Source organism: Cervus canadensis, chromosome 21 (assembly GCF_019320065.1).
Source record: "Cervus canadensis isolate Bull #8, Minnesota chromosome 21, ASM1932006v1, whole genome shotgun sequence".
NCBI lineage: Eukaryota > Metazoa > Chordata > Mammalia > Artiodactyla > Cervidae > Cervus > Cervus canadensis.
In genome coordinates, this window is record NC_057406.1 from 51,149,016 (window position 1) to 51,175,899 (window position 26,884).

The window sequence follows — 26,884 nt, forward strand, 5'->3', positions numbered from 1 at the left end:
AGTGGCCCGACACGTTTCCTTGATATTTGCTTCTCAGTGTCTCATTGCACAGGAAATCAAGAGGAAGGAAGCCTGATAAAAGAGAATGTTAGCATCTTTTTCTGGAAAGTTCCTTTTCCGTCCATGTGTGGAAAACCTTTTCAGCCCTGTCAGCTTTTATGTCAATATCTGCTTTTCTCTCTTTAGGGATCTCTCTTTAAGACAATTCCTTTACAAGTCAGAATAGGGGGCAACTGAAATGATACTCATTTTTATAAAAGAGTTTACTAGCCATAGAAATGGAGAAGGAAACGACAACCCACTCCAGTATTCTTGCCTGGAGAATCCCAGGGACCGAGAAGCCTGGTGGGCTGCTGTCCATAGGGTCGCACAGAGTCGGACACGACTGAAGTGACTTAGCATGCTTGCATGCGTTGGAGAAGGACATGGCAACCCACTCCAGTGTTCTTGCCTGGAGAATCCCAGGGATGGAGGAGCCTCGTGGGCTTCCATCTATGGGGTCACACAGAGTCAGACAGACTGAAGCGACCTAGCAGCAGCAGCAGCAGCAGCCATAGAAGGGGAATATGAATGCTGGACTAGTATGATCTCAATGCAGTTTTCTTTAAGAGACATTTGATTACAGTATCTCAAAGACTGTAGTTATTGCTCAGCAACCAAAATAATCATTAACTCTTCTAAAAACTTGTCTTAGGATGCAGTAGCAAACTCTGTAATGACCAGGTTCCACTGTAAGAAAAACCACTGGCCAAACCTGAGTCAGTGGTATAGTTTGGACTCCTGTGGTCAAATGTAACATTTCTCAGCTGAAACTGGACTTTTATCTTTTTTTTTTTCTTGACTTTTATTTTTGAACTTTTATCTTGATTAAAGATGTTGACACTCAAGCAGTAACTAAGTCCCTGATGACAATATGCTAATTACGTGGGATCCCTTTTGGAGAGGGAGGGGTAGTAAAAATCAGGCATTTTTATTCATGAATTTACCATTTGTTTTCCATCTTCTAAGATGTAATGAAAACATCTTAAGGATCTGCTTAAAGGGAGAGATTAGTTCTCTTTTGCTTTGTGTTTTCTCATTAAAATAACATGAGCAAATTGTACATAGCTTGTAAAATTTAGAAAGGAATAAAGAGGAAAAAGTAGTGACTTGTATTCTATCACACATAGAAAACTATAAATACTTTGACTTATTTCCTTGTTCCTTTTTTCCCCCATATTGCTTGTAAATAGTTGAGCCCATATTATATGCATAACATTGCCTGTTTTTTTAACTAGTGATTAAATGAACAATAATTTCAATTTACTCAATACTGCCAACTTTAGGTACTAGAGAAGTAGTTGGCCTGTATAATCTGATTTAATTCTTAAAACAAATCTTTAAGTTTTGTTAAGTCTTTAAGTCCCATCCTGCCTGTGAGAAATACAATTTAAAGATTATCTCTTGCTTGTCTCTTTGGGGTCAGTAAACAGAACACACTCAAGTTCACGGCTACCTGTCACCATAGTCTGCTCTCTCTCCACTCAGTCCCACTGCCTGCAGCAGAATTTGTCTTAAAAAAAAACAAAAAAGGAGTTTCCAGTGTGTTTCTAATTTTTCTTTTTTTCTACAAGTATTTTTTATTTGTTCCCATGGATTTATTAATTGTAATTGTTGTACAATATTATATAAGTTACAGGTATACAATACAATGATTACAATTTTTAAAGTTTACACTCCACTTATAAAATACTGTCTATATTGCCTGTGTTGTACAGGATATCCTTGTAGCTTATTTCCTAGCAGATAGTTTGTACCTCTTAATCTCCTACCTCAATATTTGCCCCTCTCCCTTCCCTCTCTGCCACAGGTAACCACTAGTTCATTCTCTATATCTATTCTCTATATCTCTATATAAGGTTGCTTATACTAACTAGTCGTTATATTTTTAGACCCCATATATAAGCAACATCATACAATATTTGTCTTTCTCTGATTTATTTCACTTAGCATAATACTGTCCAAGTTCATCCATGTTGTTGCAAATGGCAAAATTTCATTCTCTTTTTATGACTGAGTCATATTCCATTATGTATACCACATCTTCTTTATCCATTCATTGGTTGATGGAATCTTGGGTTGCTTTAATATCTTATCTTGGCAATTGTAAATAATGCTGATATGAATATTGGGGTGCATATCTCTTTTCAAATATATACTCAGGAATGGAATTGTTGGATCATTTGGTAGTTCCCTGGTGGCTCAGATAGTAAAGAATCTACCTGCAATGTGGGAGACCCGAGTTCGATATCTGGGTCAGGAAGATCCCCTGGAGAAGGAAATGGCAACCCACTCCAGTATTCTTGCCTGGAGAATCCCATGGACGGAGGAGGCTGGCAGTTTACAGTCCATGGGGTCGCAAAGAGCCGGACACAACAGAGCTACTTCAGTGTGGTAGTTTTAATTTTAGTTTTTTGAGGAACCTCCAAAATGTTTTCCACAGTGGCTATACCAATTTACACCAGCAGTATACAAAGGTTCCCTTTTCTCCACATCCTTCCAGCATTTGTTGGCTGTGTTCTTTTTGATGATGGTCATAGTGGTGGGTGTGAGGTGACATGTCATTGTGATTTTGACATGCATTTTCCTGATAATTAGTGGTGTTGAGCATTCTAATTTTTCTTCTGTTTGGTAGGTCCCTTCAGCCCTCCCAGTCAATGTCTGGATCACGCTCCTTACCCTGGGAAGCTCAAGGTTGGGGTTTAGGGTACATCTGTTAACCATTCTGCTCTGTTTCACCTTAATATGTTGGCACTTTGTGTTCTAAGAGCTGGCCACATCAGAATGAAGCAATTAACCCAGACATCCAGATGTCGTGAACTTTCTTTTAAGCACCAAATAGGGTCATGGTCACATCCAGTTCACAGAATCATCCTGATAAAATTGATTTTTTTATTTGCTTTTCTCTTTCTAATCCACAGAAACTCATGTGATCTTAAGTTAATTAGACACACAGTAGACAAGAAAAGGCTTTGTCTAAGATGCAGTAGTGAAAGTGAGCATATCCAGTCTAGTGAATAACAGACCACAGCCCAGAGAGCAAAAGAACCCAGGGCCAGCTACCAGAAGTTTGAGGTTTGAACCTATTCCCCTCATCACTAAGTTGGGCAAATTATTTGCTGCTTCTCCAACAGTCTCCTTAGCTATCAAATGAGGGTAGAGACTCCTACCTTACAAAACTCTAGGAGGGATTTTAAAACATCAGTATAGGCAAAAGTACTTAGCAGAGTCTGTAACACAAAGAAAGCTTTGTGTAAACATTTTATGAATGAATGAATGAGAGAATCAGAGTCAAACAGACCTCTGATCATGAAAGGCAGATAAAATGACTCCCTTTCTCTGAGCTCGTTTTAAACAGCGGGTCATTCATAAAACAGCCAACAGGATTAAAATCTCTGGTGGGTTTCATGCATCACACTGGCTATACCAAAATTGTGGCAATACTTGCACCTACAATCAAAGGAGTCACAGATTTCCTTGAATATTCAGGCCTTTCCTTGTGATAGGTCTCAAGGCCAGAGAAGCAAAAAGTGGAAACCAAGGCCAGAACATTTTTCTGCTGTTCTCTCGTTGGGGCAGAAGGGCCCTCGCGTTTATCTTCATCTTCCAAACATACCAAACATCTCAAAAGACTTCCTTCCTTTGGCTCAGGAAAGAGATAAATGCTCTACTTGGCTGTGTATTTCACCTCTCCCATTTTGCAGTGATGACAAGTGAGATCTTGATTATTGCTTTACATTGCTGAAAGGATAAGGCCATTTCAGAGCCACTGACATATGTCCATACTTCTTTTTGAGGAAGTACAAGCCCTGGCACAGGCTTCTTTCCAAGGCAAGGGCAGAATCCACTTCCTTCTCAGTGCCGTTGACAAAGACATTCACAGTCGACACCTCTGGGTTACTTTTAAAATTATCTTCATATTGCCTTATTCAAAATTAGACAATTCGATGATCAACTCTGAAAACTCAGAAAACACAGAAAAGCACAAAGAAAAAACTGACTCATCTTCTAAAATTAGGAATAAGGCAGGAATTCTCCCCTGGGGGAAAAAATGTGTCATCCCGATGTCAGGAAGATGTTTCTACTCAGGTTTACCTTGCTTCTCCCTCATTAAAACGTGTACAGCCTTATCAACACTGTGTATGGCAGTCTCTTCTCATAAGCACAAAAACATTTTTAACCTTGAAACTTAATCTCACTTGAACAACGAATATTCTATTTCAGAGGAAATGGATGTTTCAATTTGAACATCCCAGTTCTTTTTTATCCTACTGTGAACTTTAGCAGATTTGTGCAAAATCTCAAGAGCTTCAGAAAAACAATGTGGGTGGAGGGTTACACAGAAACTCAATTGTTTCAATCTGATTATTTCATATAGAAATGGCCTTGATGCTTTGTGAAGTCAATGTCATCAAATTAGGCACATTTTTTTTTTTTTTGCATCGTGTCACTGCATCTTCAGACTTCTTATCCTTTCCTCTTGTATGTTTCCTGCCATTCACTGCCTGGGTTGCAAATAATGGACTACGTGAAAACACTCTGTGAGGCATGTCCTTCTTGGCTTTGAGTGACAAATTCACACTTAGTTCACACGAGGAAGCTAGTTTCATATCAGTTTCCCAGGCAGACAATTCCAGCTAGAATTGTCAATGGAATATTCGCCATTTTTACAAACCAGGATATAGTCTCTGTCTAGCACTGTGCAGCAGACTTTGAAACAAAGACAGTGTCACAAGTGGCCACCTCTGGAGTTCCTTGGGAGATAAAGTTACAGGGAGGTCCCTGGCCTCTTGTTGGCCAGGAAGTTCGTTATCTGCCTTTGAAAGAACAGAACGTCTGATGATTTGCTGACAGCTTGTCTGGGTAAGCCTCCTGCGTGAGCAAAGTCACGATGTGAGACCCTCAGAGCAGTGGTGACCAAAGGGAAATGTGATAATGACCAAAAATAGCTTTATCAGCTGCCTGAGCCCTCCCCCAGGTTTCAGAAACATGCCTTGAGAACAAATTCTAGAAGAGCTTGTTCAAGGGTGGATGCTGAGAATGTCAATTCTCACCAACTTTTTTTCCTAACGAGGGCCTGTGTTGTTGGTTCAGTTGCTCAGTTGTGTCCAACTCTTTGAAACCCCATGGACTGCAGCACGCCGGGCTGCCCTGTCCTTCACCATCTCTGGAGCTTGCTCAAACTCAGGTCCATTGAGTCAGTGATGCCATCCAACCGTCTCATCCTCTGTCGTCCCGTTTTCCTCCTGCCTTCGATCTATCCCAGCATCATTTAGGATTGCCTGGTTTGATCTCCAGTCAATCTCCTTGCAGTCCAAGGGACTCTCAAGAGTCTTCTCCAACACCACAGAAGGGGCCTGGGGTGATAGAAAATGATTTGAGAAGCAAGAAAGAAATGTACACTTTTAAATTTTTGATTTTAAAACCTAACAAGGTGTTTTCACAAATTGCTAAAATGTTCAACATAGGACGACAGATGAGGATTCTCCATACTCTCACACTCCTGCTAGCTTTTTCCCAGAGTTCCTTCCAGGGTTGGCCAACTTAGAGAATTCAGGCATTTCTTGAGCTTTGCTGTATGCTGCTCATGGTCTCCTACATGATAAGCCCAGTCTCTACCCACAAGGAGCTCACAGATTGAGGGGTAGGGATGCAAAAACAGATGGGGGAAAACAGACACATCTGAGAGTCCAGGTGAAAACCCTGGGACTTTGAGGCATTTTGCAGCTTGCCCAAGGAAAGCCAGCTAGTAACTGCAGAACAGAACGGGAAACAAGGGCCGTGTTCTGCAGAGCCCCAGCTACAACCCGTTCCTGTCTCCTTACCCAAATACTTGGTTGTCTTGCCAAGTCCACTGCTGGGAAAGCAGCCTGTCCCCCACGAGCCTGCTCCTGGCAAACTTGCTTCCCCTGTTAGCTGGGAGCCTGTCACCTGCCTGGAGCTGATTCCTTGACACTGAGACCCCCCTAGTTCCAACCTGGCACTAAGAGGCAGTGTGGCTTTACAAAGGTTATAAGCGCTGAAGTTAAATTGCCTTTACCACATTCTCCTTCTGGGACCTTGCTAGTTACGTACCCTCCCTGCCCAGTTGCCAGTTTTATCAAATAACACTAGAGGATACCCAGTTAAGTCAATTACAGATAAACAACAAATAGGCATACAGTGTTTGGGACATGCTTATTCTAAAAAACTATTCATTGTTTATCTGCAGTTGAAATTTACCTGGCATCCTATGTTTTATGTGGTAAATGAATCCTTTGGCCTCAGTTTTCTCATCCGTAAAATGGAAATGGTAGTGGTAATATGCGTGGGTGCTAAGGTGCTTCAGTCATGTCTGACTCTTTGCGGCCCTATGGACTGCAGCCCACCGGGCTTCTCCGTCCATGAGATTACCCAGGCAGGATTACTGGAATGGGTTGCCATTCCCTTCTCCAGGGGATCTTCCAGATCCAGGGATTGAACTCTCATGTCTCCTGCATTGGTAGGCTGGTTCTTTACCACTAGTGCCACCTAGGAAGCCCTGGTGGTATTATGCCTACCTCCAAAGGCGGTGCTGAGGACTAAGGGGGCTGGTACATATAAAGTACCTAGGATGTGCCTGGCGGATAGTAGGCATTCAGAATATGCTACTTACCAGTTCTGTTTCTGTGGTTCTCAGATCACTGGCTGGCCTCCTTAGTTCAGGAGGCGTGTCTTGGTTTAGTTTTATATTCTAAGCTACTGATCTTGTATACTCTGGCCTGGTGTTAAGGACTCAAAATCTTGAGTCGGGCCTGATTGCAATGGCAACTCCAACACTTACCAGACCTGTGATCTTGGGCACGTTACTTACCTCTCTGAGCCTCAGTTTGGTTATCTGTAACCTGGAAAGGAAGACAAGGATGAGAGCTTCCTGTACAGTTGTTGTGAGAATGAGGCCACACATGCAAACTGCTGAGCAATGATATGTATTCAACAAGTTCTCTCCATCTGTTGTCGAACTGATAACTACTCCCCACTTAGGACATTTCTGTGCATCTCACTTTTTATATTGCTTGTGATCCCTTGGGTTTATTATTTTTCTTCCCACCAGTGTCTGCCTTTCTGTGGACCCCATGGGTCACCCTGATGCCTCAGGTCAAAGCAAAGTCCTGCCCTTCAGAAGTGTGGGGACAGTAGTGGGTTGGTCTGCTGAAGTTGCTGTAACAGAATACCATGACAACAGACATTTATTTCTCATAGTTCTAGGGGCTGGGAAGTCGAAGTTCACCATGCCAGCAGTTTTTGGTTCCCAGGGAGGGTCTTCTTTCTGGCCTGCAGATGGCTGCCTTCTCTCTGTGGCCTCACATGGCAGAGAGAGAGCTCTGATCCCTCTTTCTGTTATAAGGGCTCTAGACTCATCACGGGGTCCCAACCCTCATGATCTCATTTAAACTTAATGATGTCCCAAAGGCCTGCCCTCCTAGTCAGGGTGTTAGCATATGAATTGGGGAGCACAGATATCCAGTGCATAACAGTAAGCATTCACTTTGCCCTTTATCCTGCTGGGTCACAAGTCACCAGCCAGAATGAGGAACGCGCTGCAGAGAAAGCCTCACATCCCCTGCAGAATATGTGATGCTTAGGCTCAGGAAGACTCCCGGAGACAGCCAATTCCAGCCGGCAGTCGCCCCCACCCTTAGCCCCGCCATAGGCAGACACTCAGTGGGCCCTGAATGAATCAGGCTGCTCATTTCAGAGAAGGAGGCATCAGGGCACCTCTTGAGAAATCAGCCTGAAGCACCAAGGTTGCCTTATCAGCCCCTCCCTGCATGCAGGGCCTTTTCTGTCCTCACTAAGTCTTCACTTTCTGGTGAGGACATGGAGGAAACATTACCAGCTTTGAAGATAATTGAGGGCACTTAGTGAAGGTTTAACTAATTCATTAAATGAATGACTCATAAAATATTTAAGCCACTTAAAGTAATTATAAGCAATTCATTCAGAGAAGCACAATCACAAGGCTTTAGTCAGACCAGGCCCGTGTGAATCATTATCTCTGAGCCCAGCGGCCTGATGACCTATCTATGAATTCCTCAGTATCTTCATAGATAAAATGGTGAATATAACCACTCCATAGGGTGAAGAGTAATAATTCACGGTTGTGGAGATTAAATACACTGATGCAGTATATGTACAGTGCTTAGCATTCCACCCGAGTCTCGATTGCTAACAACAACTATGATAATAAAACAGGCCAATACAGAAAGGATAAACAAGTCATATTGGTCTTTCTAAGCCCAACATCTGGCCCAGTGGTTTGCTGAATAGTTTTTTGGACCTGAAGAAATACCCCCTGAACATGGATATTTTTACAACTACACTGAAGTATTCAAATGAAAAAAATTGGAGGTTGAAGGTAGGAAATTGTTTACCATGTGTTTGAAAACAGCCCTTTCTGACTCTAGTGTCTTAATTTGTTTTCCTTTCCAGTGAGTATAAATTATGGAAGTAGACACCCTGAGGTCTACGTGGAAGTAAAGTTTAATTATTTATAGGGACATTGACTACTTTTTCCAAATCTGTCATTGAAGAACATGATCTGCTAATAGATTTTTCATTTATGCTTAAGTCATAATTTACATACAGTAGAATTCTCCTTTTTTGGTGTAAAGTTATACACACTTTGATGAACCTAAACAGTTGTGTAACAAGGACCACAATCAAGATAGAGAACAGCTAGGTCATTCCCCAAAATACTCTTCGTGGTCAAGTTCTCCCTCAACTCCCAAGCCCTGGCAAATACTGATCTGTTTCCTCTGCCTGTCACTGTGCCTTTGTGTCCTGCAGTATGTACCTGTGTGAGTCTGGTTTCTCTTGCTTAGCATATGCGTTTGAGATTCATCCATGTTGCCAGATCAGCAGTTCATTCTTTTCTAATGTTTCATAGTCCACCATCATCTACCCAGTTCATCTATTCACCAGCTGAAAGACATTTGGGTTTCCAGTTTGGTGCAACTACGAATAAAGCTGCTATGAACATTCGTGTACAGGTTTTAATGTGAACATTAGTGTTCATTTCACTTGAAAGTAAATACTTAGAAGTGGGAGTCCTGGATTGTATATTGAATGTATTTTAACTTTATAAGAACTACCAAACTCTTCCAAAGTGTCTGCATCATTTTTTCATTCCCACCGACAACGTGTGAAAGTTCAGATTGTTTGGTATCCTTAATAGCACTTGGTATAATCAGATTTTTTTCTTAATCTCAGCCATTCTGATCAGAGGCATTTTATGGCAACTTGTTTTAATTTCTGTGGTTCGTGTACTTATTTGCTATTAATGTTTCATTCAGGTTGTTTTCTTACTACTGAGTTTTGAGAGTCCTTTAACTACTTGAGATATGTCTTTTATTTGGTATATGATTCATAAATGTTTTCTCAAAGTCTGTGGGTAGCTTGTCTTTGCACCCTCCAAACAGTACCTTTTGAGGAGCAAGCGTTCTTAGTTTTGGTGATGTCAAATATTTCAATTTTTCTTTCATAAAAATTGCTTTTTGTATCATATCTAGAAATCTTTGCCTAATCTAATATCACAAAGATTTTCTTCTGTATTTCCTCCTAGAAAGTGTGTAGTTTTAGGCATTACTTTTAGGTCTGTCATCCATTACAAGTTAACTTTAGCATGTGCCTTGTGGTATGAATCACAGTTCATTTCTTTTTATACAAATATCTGATAATTCCAGCATCATTTCTTGAAAAAGCTATGCTCGGTCCATTGAATTGCCTTTGGGCCCTTGTATAAAATAAATTAATCATCAATATGTGGATCTGTTTCTGGACTCTGTTCTGCTCCATTGATGTATGTGTTTATGCCTTCACCTTACCACACTATCATGATTACTGTAGCTTTATAGTAAGTCTTGAAATTGAGTAGTGTAAATCTTCCAATTTGGTCATTTTCAAAATTAACTTGGTTACTCTAGTTCTTTTACTTTTCCATATAAATTCTAGAACCAGTTTATCAATTTCTACCCAAAAAATCCTGTTAGGATTTTAACTAAAATTTCAATGAATCTATAGATCAGTTTAGGGACAACCTAAAATATTGACTCTTTTAATCCATAACCACAGTATATCTGGAATTTTTAAATTATTTTTGTCAGTGTTTTATAGATTTCATCTTACAGATTTTGCACAATTCTTGTTGTATTCACACCTGAGTTTTGACTTTGGTGTGAAGTTTACTTATATACTTTTATTTCAATTATCAGCAGTTTCATGTTAGTTTATAGAAATGTAATTGATTTTTGTTTGTGTCCTTGTGTCCTGAGAACTTATAAATTCATATATTAGTTCTAATGAATTTTTGGAGATTGTTTTGAATTTTCTATGTGGAAAATCATGTTGTCTGAGAATCAAGAAAATTTTCATTTCTTTTCCAATCCGTATCCATTTTGAGTCTTTTTTTCTTACTTTACTGCACTTACCATGATGTATTATCAGAGAAGGCAATGGCAACCCACTCCAGTACTCTTGCCTGGAGAATCCCAGGGACGGGGGAGCCTGGTGGGCTGCCGTCTATGGGGTCGCACAGAGTCGGACACGACTGAAGTGACTTAGCAGCAGCAGCAGCATGATGTATTATGTTTTGTATACCATTGGATTCAGTGGGCATAATTTTGTTGAGAATTTTTTAATGTTCAATATTTGTTCTAGATTTTAAAGGATTTATATCTATGTTCATTAGGGATGTCGGTCTGTAGTTTTCTTGTGATGTATTTGTCAGGTTTGGGGATCAGAGTAATAATGCTCTTTGTATAGAATGAACTGGGAAGTGTTCTCTCTTCTTCAACTTTTAGAAGAGTTTGTTTATAATTGATATGATTTCTTCCTTAAGTGTGAGGTAATATTCACCAGTGAATCCATCGGCATGGAGTTTTCCTTGTGGGGAGGATTTTAACTTCAAATTAAATTTCTTAAATAGATACAAGCATATTCAGGTTATCTATTTTCACTTGAATGATCTCTGGTGTCTGTGTGTTAGTCACTCAGTCATGTCCAACTCTTTGCGACCCCATGGACTGTAGCCCGCCAGGCTCCTCTGTCCACAGGACTTCCCAGGCAAGAACACTGGAGTGGGCTGCCATTGCCTTCTCCAGGGATTGAACCCAGGTCTCTCAAATTGCAGGCAGATTCTTTACCACCTGAGCCACCAGGGAAGATCTTTGGTAATTTGGAACAATGAATTTATTCACCTCATCTACACTGTCAAGTTTATTGGCATAAAGTTGTTCCTAGTATCTGCTTATTATCCTTTTAATGTCTCTTAAGATTTGTGGCAATGTCTCCTCTCTCATTCCTGCTATGTTCTGATGAAAAATAATTTCTAAGTGAAGGCGTTAGACTGAGATCATCCTGAAGTTACAGAGTATACCTTTTGATCTTGTGTCCCCAGTGTTCATTGAAATCTAGAATATAAGCTCCATGTGGGCAGGAGAGCTGGCCTTCCACCAGCTGCCCAGGGCTGCACCTTCCTCTGAAGCAAGTCTTGGTCCACTTAAATGTCCAGACACTCACTCCTCGTTAAGGTCATTCACAGCAGACCCTGGCTGAAGCACTGTGGATCCTGCCTGGCACCCCGCCCATACACAACATAACCATCCCCATGCAAAGACCCACTGACTCATCACGTCCCAGCAGCCTAAGAAGCATAAAACCCCTGGGGGTTGTGATGGGGATGAATTAATTAGTTGATTGTAAAGTGAACAGCAAATGCTCGAGAAAGGACAGAAGGTCTGACGGGTCCTAGTACAGTCCCTGACTACATTGTGATCCACTCCTCTCCCCTACGGAACCCTAGATGATGCCTGCAGGGTCTTCAGTTATTTCTTATCCCTGGCACCTCACAGATGCTTCATGCATCCTTCAGAATGCTTGTGCAGTTTCAAATGAATATATCTGCCCTTTGATTCCCCAGAGTGCCCGGGAGGAGCAAAGTCCCCCTGCAGCGGCCGGGGCCATTGTGCTGAAGGCATGGAAGGAAATGGAAGCTGCTTATGCCAAGTAAGTTCAAAACAGTATTCTCCTCCTTCCTGACTCTGCTTTCTCTTTACCTGTTGTCCCTCTGAAACACGCACTGGGTGAAGACTCTAAGAAGCAGCGATGTTAGTGGTGGGGGAAGTGTATGCAGGGGGCAATAAAGTGACACGTTCCAGGCTGGGGGACCTTAGAGCGAGTCAGTTAACTACTCAGCCTGAAGTGAATCCATCTGTAAAATGAATTGAATAATAATACTGAAGCGATTATACTTGTTGAAAAACTGAGATGAGAACAATGCAGGGCTCTAGAAATTGTGTCCTTTTACCCTTCAAAGTCACCACTATTGGCAGACTAGTCTTTGGAGCTATACTCAGACCCACAGGTGAGCACTTGGTCTGCCAATTGAGGAATTTCTTTGCTATCCCATGAAAGGGACTCTTTGCAAGATTGAAGCCTTACACTATGGGAATACAAAGAAATCATTCTGAAAGAATTGAGCTCAACTGTCTTTAGAAATGCAAAACTGAGAACGTATTCATTTCACCCTTGGGTAGATTTAGGATGTGGCTGTCAGAGCTGGTTCTCTAGTTACACCTTTGAAGCAGCTTTCTTCAGAAGAGCTCCAGACTCAGCTCCAGACTGATTCAAGGAATGAATGTACAAATTATAATACAAGAGCAAAGAAGAAAGAGAGTTTCAGGACAGGCACAGAGGGAAGATCCATTTGAGAAACAAATGCTGACCAGATAGTTAGAAATCTGTGGTCTTCGTGGGTAACACAGATTGCTTGGGACTAACACCCTCCCCCCTGGTGTCCTGCAGGAAGGATTCAGTGGAACAGCGTGTGAAATCTGTGCTGATGACAACGTGTTTGGGCCCAACTGTTCAGCAGGTATGTCTCGCTTTGGTGTCATCAAATGCATTTGTAAAGGTCCAAAGTCAGACATGGCTTATACACCTCAACACCCCAGAAATAAAGTTCCTTGGAGGGGAATGCAGAACAATTCTCCAAACCAAGGCTGCACAGACAAGACAGAGTTGACAACAAGTCTTTTAAAAGGCAGAATCTGAAAGGATGGACAGTATGTCTGTGGTTTTCGGCACTTGCAGGCAGCCCCTCACCAGGAATGCTTCCTGACAAACTCGGGGTCATAGGATTACCTCACTCTAGGCTCCAGGATCCAACATCCACCAGTTCTTTTCCTGCCCAGCTACTCCCTGAGATCTTTCTAGACTGTGGTCTCAGCACTGACCTTCTCCCCAGGGTCCTCTATAGCCACCACAGGTCCCAACACATTCTAACCTATCCCTTCCTTTTGGGAGTTCACAAACACCTGAAGTCATCAGAGGTTGTTGGTCCCATTTTGCAGATTATGGATTTGTCCCCGACATGGGTTTGTCTACTCGCTCATTGTTGGTTCTCCCCAGAAGTTGACCCATTCTGCAAATGTTCTCATATAAGTAGCATATTTGAGAGGGGACCCAGGGAAACACTAAGCAAGTGACATAGAAGAAATAAAGGGTGTGCTGTCAAGCCAGAGACCAGCGTGGATGAACAGAGCTTAATCCCCTGGGGAACTCTGGAGTCCGCAAAGAACACTCACCTTGGAGTTACCTCACCTGAGAGGAGAGGGAGCCTCAGGGTAGTAGGCAGAATAATGGAACCCCACTCCCTCGCCACCAAAATGTCCACATGCTAATACCATGGGCCTAGGAATATGTTGCCTTCCAAGGCAAGGGGAAATTAAGGTAGCAGATGACAAAGGATGAGATGGTTGGATGGCATCACCGACTCAATGGACATGAGTATAAGCAAGCTCCAGGAGTTGGTGATGGACAGGGAAGCCTGGCATGCTGCAGTCCATGGGGTCGCAGAGTCGGACACGACTGAGTGACTGAACTGAACTGGAATTACAGTTGCTAATCATCTGACTTTGCCATGAAGAGATTATCCAGGATTATCCTGGTGGACTCAATGTCATCACAAAGGTCCTTAAATGTGGAGGAGGGAGATAGAGACAGAGATACAGATGTGTACCTTCTGATGTGTGAAAGATTCCACATGTGATGAGACGTAAGAGTGGCAAGATGGGAGAAAGACTCTGTCTTGCTGGCTTTGAAGGTGGAGGGGGCCACGAGCCAGGCAGTGTGGGCAGCATCTCAAAGCTAGAAAAGGCGGGGAAAGAATGCTCCCCTCCAGAAAGGAATGGAACCACCAACACATTGATTGATCTTAGTATAACTGCTCTGGGTTTCTGACCTCCCAAACTGTAAGACAGTAAATATGTGTGGTTTAAGACACTAGGTTTGTGGCAATTTGTCACAACAGCAACAGGAAGCTAACACATGTGGTCATTAGGGCAGAGTCATTCATTTCCTGGCGCTTGCAGCCCCCAGTGAAGCAGCTGGCGGAGCAGCTGTCCCAGGAAGTGCCCACGGGCTCCTACCACTGGAGGGGAGCCGAACACGTGGACTTGGCGAGGTCCGAGAACGTGGGCATGGTAGGGACAGTGTCTGCCAGATCCTTAGTCTCCCAAAAAAGGATAGGTCGGGTGACCTTTCTCTAACACCACTTTGGTTTGGCTTTTATGGAAAAATCATATTTGGTAGGTACTGCATTGATTCAAATATTTTTGGCAAGAAAAATACAGACATCCCACCCCTGTAAGTTTGTACACTCTATAGCAAGTTTCCTTTGTAATAATGAAGACATTATCTCCCTCTAATCCATGGGGTCCTTGAAGGCCGATGCTGTCTTTATCTGCGTCTGTCCTGACCCAGAAGCATGGGTGTTGGGAGGCATGGTGTCAAGGTGATTAGATTTAGACTCAGACTGGGTTTCAGTCCCAGGGCTGCTGTAAGTTGTGGAAACCTTAAGTTTACTGAGCAGGCTTTCTACATCTTCTTTTGTAAAAATAGAAACAACATTGCCTCCTTTAGAACTATCATGAGGATCTAATGAGATAATCAGTGCACAACAAGTGTTAACTATTATTATGACTTATTAATACCTGCTATTTCCTAGTATTCCCTCAAAATCTTATGTTTTTTTAATCCATCACTTTATAAAAGATTATTTCATAAGAGTGTTAGCAAAAGCAAATTTAAACCAGATATTAGCATTCTGAGTGTTTCTTTAACATTATATTGGATTGGCCAAAAAGGTCATCTGGGTTTTTCTGTAACATCTTACGGAAAAACCTGAATGAACTTTTTGGCCAAACTAATACATTAAAAGGCAGTAAAATGTAATCAACCAATTGTTTACCAAGAACATGATAAATTATCCCTCCCTTGTCATAATACAATTTAAATCACATATTTTAAATAAATACTGAAACGGGAAGAAAGACAGAATCCCACACTGCTTACTTAGCAAGAAAGCCAAGTAATTGTGGATGAAAGTTTAGGAAGAAGATGAACTCATGTTACCTCCAGGAAACTGGTGTTGGTTGCCAATGAGCATAGACATACATGGAAATTCCATACAGTTTTTAATTTAAAAAGTGGCCTCTCTTTACACCTCTTTGTGCCTTGGGGAAAGGGCAAGTGAAAGGGAGCAAGGTGGTTTGTTGAAAACCCAAATTTTTGAGCCAGAAAATTGGAAACCTAAACTGAGACTCGAAAGATAAGACTCCCAGTTCTTAGTTCCTGCAGAACTTTGTGGAATGATGGGATGTCCTGATCTTCACTATCCAGCATGGTAGCTGCAAGGCGTGTGTGCGTGCTAAGTCGCTTCAGTTAGGTCCAACCCTTTGCGACCCCATGGACTGTAACCCACCAGGCTCCTCTGTCCATGGGATTCTCCAGGTAAGAATACTTGAGTGGGTCGCTGTGCCCTCCTCCAAGGGATCGTCCTGACCCAGGGATTGAACCTGACTCTCTTATATCTCCTGCACTGGCAGGCAGGTTCTTTACCTCTAGCCCCACTTGGGAAGCCCCTTAGCTCATGTTACTCAATTTAAACTTAAATAGCCCAAGTGACTAGTGGCTCCCATATTGGATAGTGTAGCTCTAGAGCATAATGGCCAAGAGACCAGGCTTCAAGTCAGGCTGGCCTGAGTTTGAAACCAAGCCCAGTTGCTATGGGATTTGAGGCAAGATATTTAACCTCTCTATGCCCTCCTCATCTATAAAACAGGAATAATACCTGCCTCATGGGATTAACTTGTAGAAGAGCTCTTAGCAGCATGTCATGAGCACTTGGTGAAAGCAAGTACTGAGATTGCTGCTGCTGCTGCTAAGTCACTTCAGCCGTGTCCGACTCTGTGTGACCCCATAGACGGCAGCCCACCAGGCTCCCCCGTCCCTTGGATTCTCCAGGCAAGAACACTGGAGTGGGTTGCCATTTCCTTCTCCAATGCATGAAAGGGAAAAGTGAAAGTGAAGTCGCTCAGTCATGTCCAACTCTTCACGACCCCACGGACTGCAGCCTACCAGGCTGCTCCGTCCATGGGATTTTCCAGACAAGAGTACTGGAGTGGGGTGCCATTGCCTTCTCCGAAGTATTGATATTAAGCGAGGACAGGAGCGGTTCTACAGTAAGGAGAGCCTTCATTCACCTGTGACCGAAGGACGGCTCAGTGATGCTGCCCATCTCCCATTGGCAGGAACTGGGGGAACCTGCAGGCCTTTCTAGCCAAGCATCCACTGGGTGCCAGTGTTGTCTCACCCACTGAGGTGCTGGCCGTTGGTAGTGGCAGTTCTGCCTCTAACTAGGACAGCTATAAGTTGCAGTTTTATTTTTAACGCTGACTTTAGCCTGCTTGCTGGAGCATTCTCCTACCCGATTCTTGATGTGCTTGGAGGTGATTTCAAGCTGCATTTCTCAAGGGTGTTCATCTCAACCACCAAGGCCCCAGCCTGCTCAGTGCCTCACTCCAGGTTCGGGCAGAAGACAGAGCCCCCTCTCTCTCACAGGACCCCGGATCGGTCCCACAGTCATGTCTTGTTAATAACAATAGCTGAATGCCTGCTGGGCACAGGCAGCGCGCAAGGCCTGACGCACAGAGTCTCCTTGGGACAGCTCTGCAGGCTGGGGTCCTTGTGTGATGAATGAAGAAGCAGCGAGGTTGCTCGAGGTCCTGCAGCTGCTTCAGGAACAGAGGCAGGGTCTGACCCCAGGTGTCCTACTCCAGGACCTGGGCGCCCAGCCAGGGCACCGTTCAGCCCCTGGCACACATCCACCTTGCGTTAGACCCCTAACAGGCGATGGGCATCCAAAGAGGGCAGAGATTACCTCCCCAGCCCCAAGGATCTGGAAATGTGGGTGATGCTTCTGGGCCTGTGTGCACCACACATGCAGGAAGCTACAGGACCACAAGAGGGCAGCCTACTCTGCCAGGGGGCGTGGCACAGGGGGGTTTGTGCCCTGTCCCTCTGACCACTGGACAGAGGCCGCTTTGGAGTCCTATAGCCCAAGGGTCACATGTCTCTACAGATTTGCTGTACCTGGCTTCACAAATGCCCAGAGCTCTTTCAGTGACACTTGGGAATCCCTGTGCCACTCACATCTCCTTCCCAAGGACACTTTCTGGGCAGTGACTGGCAGCAATGGGTGTCAGAAGCTCCTGAAAGCTACGGTGCCAGGTCGGTTAATTCAGTATAGAGATCATGCCAGAAGCCAGGACACGGGGTGCCTGGAAGGGAAGCCTAGCGAGAAGGACAGCCCTCGTAGTTAGCATTGAGGTTGAGGGCAGGGGCTGAGTCACATTCGACTCCCCTCTTCTGCCCTCACACCCCCTCCAGCGGGTACATGACGACATTTAGGACCGGCAGCATCACTGTGTCTTTTAGAGTCTGGCCATCTGACTACACTGTCAGCAGCTTGAATGCAGATATTGTGACTGACTGATGTGTATACCCAGTGCCTAATGCAGTGCCTGCCACTAGGTTGGAACTGGGTAGATATTTTTTTAATTGAATTAATTTACATCTTTGCTACCAAGTCCATAGTACACTCCCACGTCAACCCAGTTATCTCCATGACCAATTTGACTTCCCTCTGGAACTCTGTTCAAAAGGCTACAGCCAGAGGTTGACATCAAAGTGCTTTGCTAATACGGAAACAATGATAAATTGATTTTTGAAGGGAAGATGATAATTGCAAATCCATTTAATTCTTCAATAGTTTGAGTAAGTTCTGGAGCTAATTGTCTCCCATTTTTTATATGTAGCATGGGGTTAATTATTTTATCTCCCCGGGTGCTGTGAGCATCAGATGAGATCATGCCTGCAAAGCATATGACAAAATGCCTGAAGGAGAGTAAGTGCTTGATAAAGGGTCAAGCAGGGCCAGTTCTAGGGCAAGGTGAAGAGAAACATGTCTTAGGTGCAAAATTTAAGGAGGCATCAAAAACTCAGTGGTTGAGAGAAATCGTTTTTTAAGATTATCTACGGTGGCTGTGACAAACTGCCACACACCGGGTGATTTAAAGACATGAATGTATTGTCTCAGTTCTGGAAGCTAGAAGTCCACAATCTGCGTGTAAGCAGGGCCAGGTTCCTTTGGAAGCCTCTGGGAGAGGGTCCTTCCTGCCTCTTCCAGCTTCTGGAAGCCCCAGGCATTGCTGGGTTTGTGGCCATATCACTGTGGTCGGTGCCGCGGTCTTCACTTGATCATCTCCTTGCTGTCTGTGTCCTTGCCTCCTCTTATAAATCATATTGGACTGAAGCCGCTCCACTCCAGCAGGACCTGATCTTAGCACCTATATCTACAGTAATAACTCTACTTCCATGTAAGGTCTCGTTCTGAGGTCCTCGGAGTTAGGACTTTGGAGGGGACAAAATTCAACCCGTGACAATGATATTTTTAAATTATCAAGCAAAACATCAAAATGTTAAAAAAAAAAGAGAGAGGGAGAGAGAAAAGCAGGATTCCACTCTGCATTTGAACTCCCCTACTTTGCTTTGCTGTCCTCACCCTAACCCAGCAGGATGCTGTCTTTATTCAAGCTGAGCTGGGCAGTTGTCAGTATTGTTAGAAGATGCTCTAAAAGACGTTGTAGGGAAGTAGGAGAGGGAAAGCCTTCCGTGGGATTCTAATGGAATGGACGAGGAAAATAGAGAGAGAGAGACAGCCCCGACAGCTGTCAGCCAGTTGCTGGCCCAGTTGTTGCCAGCCAGGCCGCGGTGTGGCCCCGCTGAGCGTATGTAGTGTCACAGAGCGTCACCATCCCTGATTCCTCTGTCCGTGCTGGAACAAGACAAAAACTAGGCCACCGCCTTGTCAGGCCTGGAGAGAGAAATAAACAGTGACAGTGGGCAACCCGACCGCCGTCTCTCCCGGCTAACACGAGTGGCTGCCGCTGCTTCTCCAGGACCGCCGCAGCCCACCCCCACGCCAGCCCTGCTGAAGTGGACCACTGCTGTGTTCCTGGGGATATTTGGCGGGCACAGCAAAATGGATAGTTGCAGCAGAATGTGATCGTGAACAAGGTACAAAGAAAGTATTGCTGGAGCCCAGAGAGACACAGGTTCTGTTCTGGCACCTCTGAGATGACACCACAGGGGAGAGGGGCTTTAGCTGGCCTGGAAGGATGAGGATTTCAGCTGCGTGAGGAGGGAACACAGTGGAGGCCAAGGCGTGGAGTTGTGAAGTACAGCGTGCGTGTCCTGCCACCTCTGCTGGGCACGGTCTTTCCCAGGACAGCTCCGCCCCCATCTGTCCCCAGACAAGCCCTCCTGTTTCTGCCTGGCCAGCCCTCATGGCCATTGACTCATTGCTTGTTGGGTTCAGTCACTGAGTTCTTGTCTGACTCTTTGGAACCCCATAGACTATAGCACACCAGGCTCCTCTGTCCTCCACTGTCTCCAGGAATTTACTCAAATTCATGTCCATTGAGTCAGCGATGCTATCTACCCATCTCATCCTCTGTCTGCCCCTTCTCCTCCTGCCTTCAATCTTTTCCAGCATCTGGGTCTCTTCCAATGAGTTGGCTCTTCACATCAGGTAGCCAAAGTACTGGAGCCTCAACATCAGTCCTTCCAATGAATATTCAGTGTTGATTTCCTTTAGGATTGACTGGTTTGATCTCCTTGCAGTCCAAGGGACTCTCAAGAGTCTTCCTGAGTACCACGGTTCGAAAGGATCAATTCTTTGACACTCAGCCTTCTTTATGGTCCAACTTTCACACCCGTACCTGACTACTGTTATGTCATATGACTTGTATGTCGTATCTTATGCATAGCATTGATCACACCATGTTGTGATGGGCTGCTTTCTCCTGCCTTCCAATTGTGAGCTCTCTGTGGGCAGGGGCTTCGAGTCATCAGTCCCAAGCACAGTGCCCTGTGCATCAATGTTCAATACCTGTTTTGAAGAAGGTGAGCTGGTGAGTCTTCCCATGCACTTAGATGCTAGGATGTATAAAATGAAATGGTGAAAGATGAACAGGAAAATTGTTAAAGGTTGGAGTCAGCTTGGAGAGGACCTTGTTTTCCAAACAGGAATTTAGATTTCATTAGGTTAGCAACTGGGAGTCATTGAGATATTTGGGGAAAGATCACCTTGATGCCATTACTGATCAAATGAAATGGATAACATGGAGAGGTGAGAAGTCAGACAAAGTCCAGGTAAAATGCTACTGCAATAGTCCGGGCTAAATAGGATAAGAACTTGCAAGAGGATGGTTCCCGTGGAGATTAAAGCTCAGAGGATTGAGGGGGATATGTAACAAAGAATGCAAAGAATGTGATGGTTTCTTAGATGTTTGGAATACTTAAAACCTAATTCATCCTGGCTTTTCTGGCATCTGATTAGGATTTAAGCTGGTGTCTTCTTAATTATGTTTCACTTGAGCTAATGTTAAATTGACTTATGTGTACTAAACACATGCATTGTAGGCAGGATAGTGGCCCCCTCAGAGATATCCATGTTCTAATTCCTGAAACTTGAGAATATGTTAGGCTACAGGCAGAGGGAAATTAAGATTGCTAAATAGGTGATTTAAAATGGGAGAAGTTGCCTGGATTATCCAAGTGGGTCCAATGTGGTCACAAAGGTCCTTGTAAGTGGAAGAGGAAGACAGAAAAGAGAGCACCAGTAGAGATGGCAATATGAGAAGGATTTGACCTCATGTCACTAACTTTGAAGATGGAGAAAGGGGCCAGGAGCCCAGGAATGCCGGCAACCTCTAGAGGCTGGAAAGACGAAGGAGCAGATTGTCCTCTAGAGTCTCTAGAAGAAATACAGCCCAATGGATAACTTGATTTTAGTCCAGGGAGACATATTTCAGACTTCTGACCTTTGTCGTTGTTCAGTTGCTAAGTCATGTCCAACTCTTTGCAACCCCATGGACTATAGCACACCAGGCTCCTCTGTCTCCTGGAGTTTGCTCAAATTCATGTCCACTGAGTCAGAGATGCTATCTAACCATCTCTTCCTCTGCCTCCCCTGTCTCCTTTTGCCTTCAGTCTTTCCCAGTATCAGGGTCTTTTCCAGTGAGTTACCTCTTTGCACCAGGTGACCAAAGTATTGGAGCTTCAGCATCAGTCCTTCCAGTAAATATTCAGGGTTTATTTTCTTTAAGATTAACTGGTTTGATCTTGCAGTCCAAGGGACTCTCCAGAGTCTTCTCTGGCTCCACAATTTGAAAGCATTAGCGCAAGGAGACAGACTTCAGACTTATACAGAACTATGATACAACAAATTTGTGTTGTTTTAAGCCACTGACTTTGTGGGAATTTGTTACAGCAGCAAAAGGAAACCCATGCAATATACTTCACAGCGGGTGGACAGAGGATGCTGGTGACTTAGACAGTAAGTCTTTCTACAAATGAACCACAAGCTGAGTGCTAAAGAGATGAATTTTTATTTCAAATGCCCTTCATTTCTCATTCCTTTTTTCTTATTTTTAAAGTATTTATTTGGCTCTGCCAGGCCTTTGTTGCAGCATGCAGCTTCTTCATTGCTGTGCACGGGCTTCTCTCTAGTTGTACCGGGGCTCAGTAGTTGTAGCACGTGGACTTGGTTACCCAGTGGCATGTGGGATCTTAGTTCCCTGACTGGGGCTTGAACCTATGTCCCCTGGATTGGAAGGCAGATTCTTGACCACTGGACAACTGGGAAGTCCCTCATTTCTCAATCCTGAAGGGATCTGTTTCAAGCTAGTCAGTGTGGCTTAGTTATTCCCTAGCCTTTTGAATTTCTTCTTTACACTTGCATTGCCCTCATCATTTGGGGAGTAGATTTTCTGTAGATTCCTCCTACCAACAGCAATTGAGTCAGTGGTAGCATTTCCCTTTGAAACGTGACAGGTGTGTATATAAGACATTATATTAATTCTTGTGATGAGGTATCTGAAGATGAAGTAACTAACTTGAAAGCAGGGAAGAGAACTCCAATGCATGTGATATGCCACCTGTGCTTTATATACATGTTCTCAGTAAACTCTATAGAAATGCCATGAAGTGGGCATCATTTTCTACATGTTATAGAGGCTCAGCAGTAAAGAATCTGCCTATCAATGCAGGAGACTTGCAGGAGATGCGGGTTCACTCCCTGGGTTGGGAAGATCCCCGGGAGCAGGAAATGGCAACCCACTCCAATATTCTTGCTTGGGAAATCCCATGGACAGAGGAGCCAGGCAGGCTGAAGTCCATGGGCTTGCAAAAAGAGTCAGACACAACTGAGCAGTCACACACACATAGACAAATACCGCAAGTCCCCTACATACAAGTTGTGAACTTTCAAAGATGTGAACATGCATCTGATTCCAGCAAGAAACCAGAAACCGCGCCATGAAATTGCAGCTTGCCCTCCATCTCCTATGGCTGACGATCCTGCAGCTCTACTATTTCCCACCTCCCCTCCCTCTTCCAGTCAGTAATTCTTCTTGCCTCATCACTCAATGCCAGCCCTTGTATGCCAGCTGGTGTGCTGTACTATTGTGAAGGCACTGTACTGTAAGATTTTAAAAGCTCTCTTTATTTTTGTTTTGTATTTATTACTAGTGTGAAAATTATGATAAACCTATTAAAGTACCGTATTATATAGCCTATTGTGTTAGTTGGGTACCTAGGCTACCTTGGTTGGACTTACAAACATGTGCTCAGAGAGGAACTCATTTGTATGTAGGGGACTCACTATAAACTGAAGCTAATAAAAAGAAGCCAAGATTCAAACCCAGGTCTCTCGGGCTTCAAACCCATGGTTTTTCCCACTTCCTCAAGCAGAATCTCAGTCTGCACTATCTGAGAACAGCACCCTTCCAGAGTCTCTGGAGGAAGTCTGTATCAGGTAACGAGAAGTCCCCATCTTCTGTCCACAGTGTGCAGCTGTGTGCATGGAGTGTGCAACAGTGGAATACACGGCAACGGGAGCTGCGAGTGCTACTCCGGGTACACTGGCCGCAACTGTGATGAGCGTGAGTGTTGCTCGTTTCTGGATTCCTCTGGCTTCCCTGGTGGCTCAGATGATAAAGAATCTACCCTCAATGCAGGAGACCTGGGTTTGATCCCTGGGTCAGGAGGATCCCCTGGAGAAGGGAATGGCTCCCCCCTCCAGTATTCTTGCCTAGAGAATTCCTTGGACGGAGGAACCTGGGGGGCTATAGTCCATGAGGTCGCAAAGAATAGGACATCACTGAATGACTAACAGTTAATATATCACACAAATCAAATACACAGATGTATGCATTTCACATGTGTGTTCATGTACTGGGGCCCTAGGTGGGTGATGTGCATCAAATGTTTTGCTGGAATGTCATCAAAAATTTAAAAAGGAGGAGGACAAAAAGAGAGGAAGGGAGAGGAGGATAGGAGGGGCGGAAGAAGAGGGGAGAGATAGTATGGAAGATGGGAAGTCCCAGAAGGTTTGGGAACAACGGGGTGACATGGCTGCAGCCATGTTTTAGGAAGGCCCAAACTGGTGGCCGTGTGAAGATGGGATGGAGAGGAAGATACTGGGGCCATTGCAGCCAGTTAGGTCCCTCGTAAGGGAGCTGAGGCATGTTCTCACTTATAGGTCTCAAAGACAGAGCACATCAGCAGGAAATGGAGGCTCACCAAGGTTAAGTGATTCACCAAAGTTCACAAAATAATGAAGAGCTGGGTGGTACTCAAGTCACTGAAATTCTCTACACAATTGATCCCCTTGGGCTCAATCAAGAGATAGAGGTCACAGGGTGATTGCAACAAGGGAAGTTTAATATAAAGAATTAGTAATAGGAGAGTGGCTATAAACACACAAAATAAACCATAGGGCTGATGGGGCATAACAGAGAAGGTGACAGCCATCCCTAAGATGAAGTTCAAATCGTGTGGGAGAAGGTGTGGTGGCCGCCCACTTGGAAGAGGAGAAGTTTGCTGGTTTGCCAGACCAGCGTGGGAGTACAGCCACCCGGCAGGCAGGCAGCAGCTGTCAGGGTGCCGATGAACTGAGGCCAAAGGGCACGGAAACACTGAGGACCCTGTGACCTGAGAAGGTGGGGGTCCTCTGGCCTAACACAGCAGGGGTTTATTTCTTACTCAGGTAGCAGTCCAATGTGGGTGTTCCTGGCTGATACCAGCTCCCACCACATGGTGTTTAGGGATCTAGAGTTTTCCACTGTGTGTGTCTGTCAGTCTGTAGAACCTCAGAATGCTCTGCTTTGAGCCACAGAAGGAAGGATAGAGTGTAGAGAAAGATCTGCTTATAAAGTCTAGACTGATACACAGAGTGCCCAATATTCCATCAATGTAAGCAAGTCATATACTCCCACCTGGATGCAAAGGGGGGTTGAAAATGTGACTCTGAAAAGGCAGCCCCTTCCCAGCAACAATTCGACTTTATGGAAGAGGTGAGGGGATATTCTCTATGAATTTTTTAAACTTTAATCTTAATTGAAGGATTATTGCTTTACAATATTGTGCTGGTTTCTGCTACACATCAACATGCATCAGTCACAGGTACACACATGTCCCCTCCCTCCTGGGCCTCCCCACCTCCCACCTCCCACCCCATCCCACCTCATCCCACCCCAGCCCACCCCAGCCCACCCCATCCCCCCCACCTCCCACCCCATCCCACCCCATCCCACCCCTCTGGGTTGTCACAGAGCACCAGGTTTGAGCTCCCTGCGTCACACAGCGAATTCCCACTGGCTGTCCATTTTACATATGGTAATATGTATGTTTCCATGCTGCTCTCTCCATTCGTTCCACCGTCTCCTTCCCCACCATGTCCACAAGTCAGTTCTCTATGACTGTGTCTCCATTGCTGCCCTGAAAATAGGTTCATCAGTACCATCTTTTTAGATTCCATATATATGCATTAATATATGATATTTGTTTTCCTCTTTCTCACTTACTTCACTCTGTATAATAGGCTCTAGATTCATCCATCTCATTAGAATTGACTCAGATGTGTTCCTTTTTATGGCTGAGTAATATCCCATTGTACATATGTACCACAGCTTCTTTATCCATTCATCTATTGATGGATATCTAGGTTGCTTCCATGTCCTAGCTATTATAAGTTAGAATACTTCCTAACACCATACACAGAGATAAACTTAAAATGGATTAAAGACCTAAATATAAGATACCCGCTCTGAATTTTTGATTCAACCAGCCAGTATTGGGAGACAAATGTGTACTTCACATTTGTGCACATCTTGAGAGTTATTACTTTGCCAACAAAGGTCCGTAGTCATGTATGGATGTGAGAGTTGGACTATAAAGTTGAGCGCCGAAGAATTGATGCTTCTGAACTGTGGTGTTGGAGAAGATTCTCTTGAGAGTCCCTTGGACTGCAAGGAGATCCAGCCAGTCCATCCTAAAGGAAATCAGTCCTGGGTATTCATTGGAAAGACTGATGCTGGAGCTGAAGCTCCAATACTTTGGCCACCTGATGCAAAGAAGTGACTCATTGGAAAAGACCCTGATGCTGGGAAAGATTGAAGGTGGGAGGAGAAGGGGACGACAGAAGATGAGATGGTTGGGTGGCATCACTGGTTCAATGGACATGAGTCTGAGTAAACTCCGGGAGTTGGTGATGGACAGGGAGGCCTGGCGTGCTGCAGTCCATGGGGTCGCAAAGAGTCAGACACGACTGAGCAACTGAACTGAGAGGCATATGCTGACTGCCCTTTGTTCCAACATCTTTCTGAGGGTGTCTGCATAGCGAACAGCCTTGGAAGATATGAGACCTCCCTCAGGAGCAAATACAGGCACACTTACTGCCTGTTACTGGATTGCCTCTCAGCTCCAAATTCACCCTTCTTGCCTGCTCTGTGAATATAAAGGAGGCTTTGAGCTATTTCTCATTTGCCTGCCAGCAAGATGTGAAACCTCACCAACAGAGGGCGCTAAAGGGACACCAGAGGAGGAAGGGTTTTCTCGTCTTTTCTCTGGCTCGGCACACTCACCAGTTTTGCTCCGCTGCTCAGCCCTGCAGTTTCTCCAGCACTCGCTTCCTGCGGGGATTAGGAGGCTCCGGTATTTGATACCTGCATGCCTTGTCTGGTGATTGACTCAGGCAGCAGCAGCATCACCCGGGAGTCCTGGACAGCGAGGCTGCTGCCCCAGTTCAGTTCTGCACACCCTCCCCTCAGCCCCATCCGCACCAGGGGCCCCGCAGGACTGGCCGCCTGCAGAACTGACCGGCCACCTTCATGCCGCTCAGCTGGCTCCTGAGGCCACCCCGCCCCACTCACACACAGGAGCGCACCGCGCTTCTGAGAGCATGGGCTTCTCAGCTCCTACTTCCGTAACATCGAGGTGAGCCGCCTGCCCAGGCGCCAAGGGAGCCCTAAGGCTTGGCGCCTCCCTGTGGACGACCTTCCCTGGAGCCCCAGAGGGATGGAGTCCAGTAAGTCTCACCATCGGACACCTCAGCAACCTCTCCACTACAAAGTGACCAAGG

At 44.6% G+C, this 26,884-nt stretch overlaps 1 protein-coding gene across 2 annotated transcripts in view; it reads left to right on the forward strand.

Annotated features, from left to right (window-relative positions):
* The window catches only part of STAB2 (stabilin 2), a 165,081-nt gene that overhangs the window by 7,164 nt on the left and 131,033 nt on the right, over positions 1–26,884 (forward strand). The window contains exons 4-6 of one of the 2 annotated variants that reach the window (XM_043440283.1): positions 11,978–12,063; positions 12,862–12,931; positions 23,310–23,405. In XM_043440283.1, coding sequence (XP_043296218.1) covers positions 11,978–12,063; positions 12,862–12,931; positions 23,310–23,405 — 252 coding nt within the window. The remainder of the gene's footprint in view (positions 1–11,977; positions 12,064–12,861; positions 12,932–23,309; positions 23,406–26,884) is intronic. The other variant, XM_043440284.1, reaches the window with a different exon arrangement.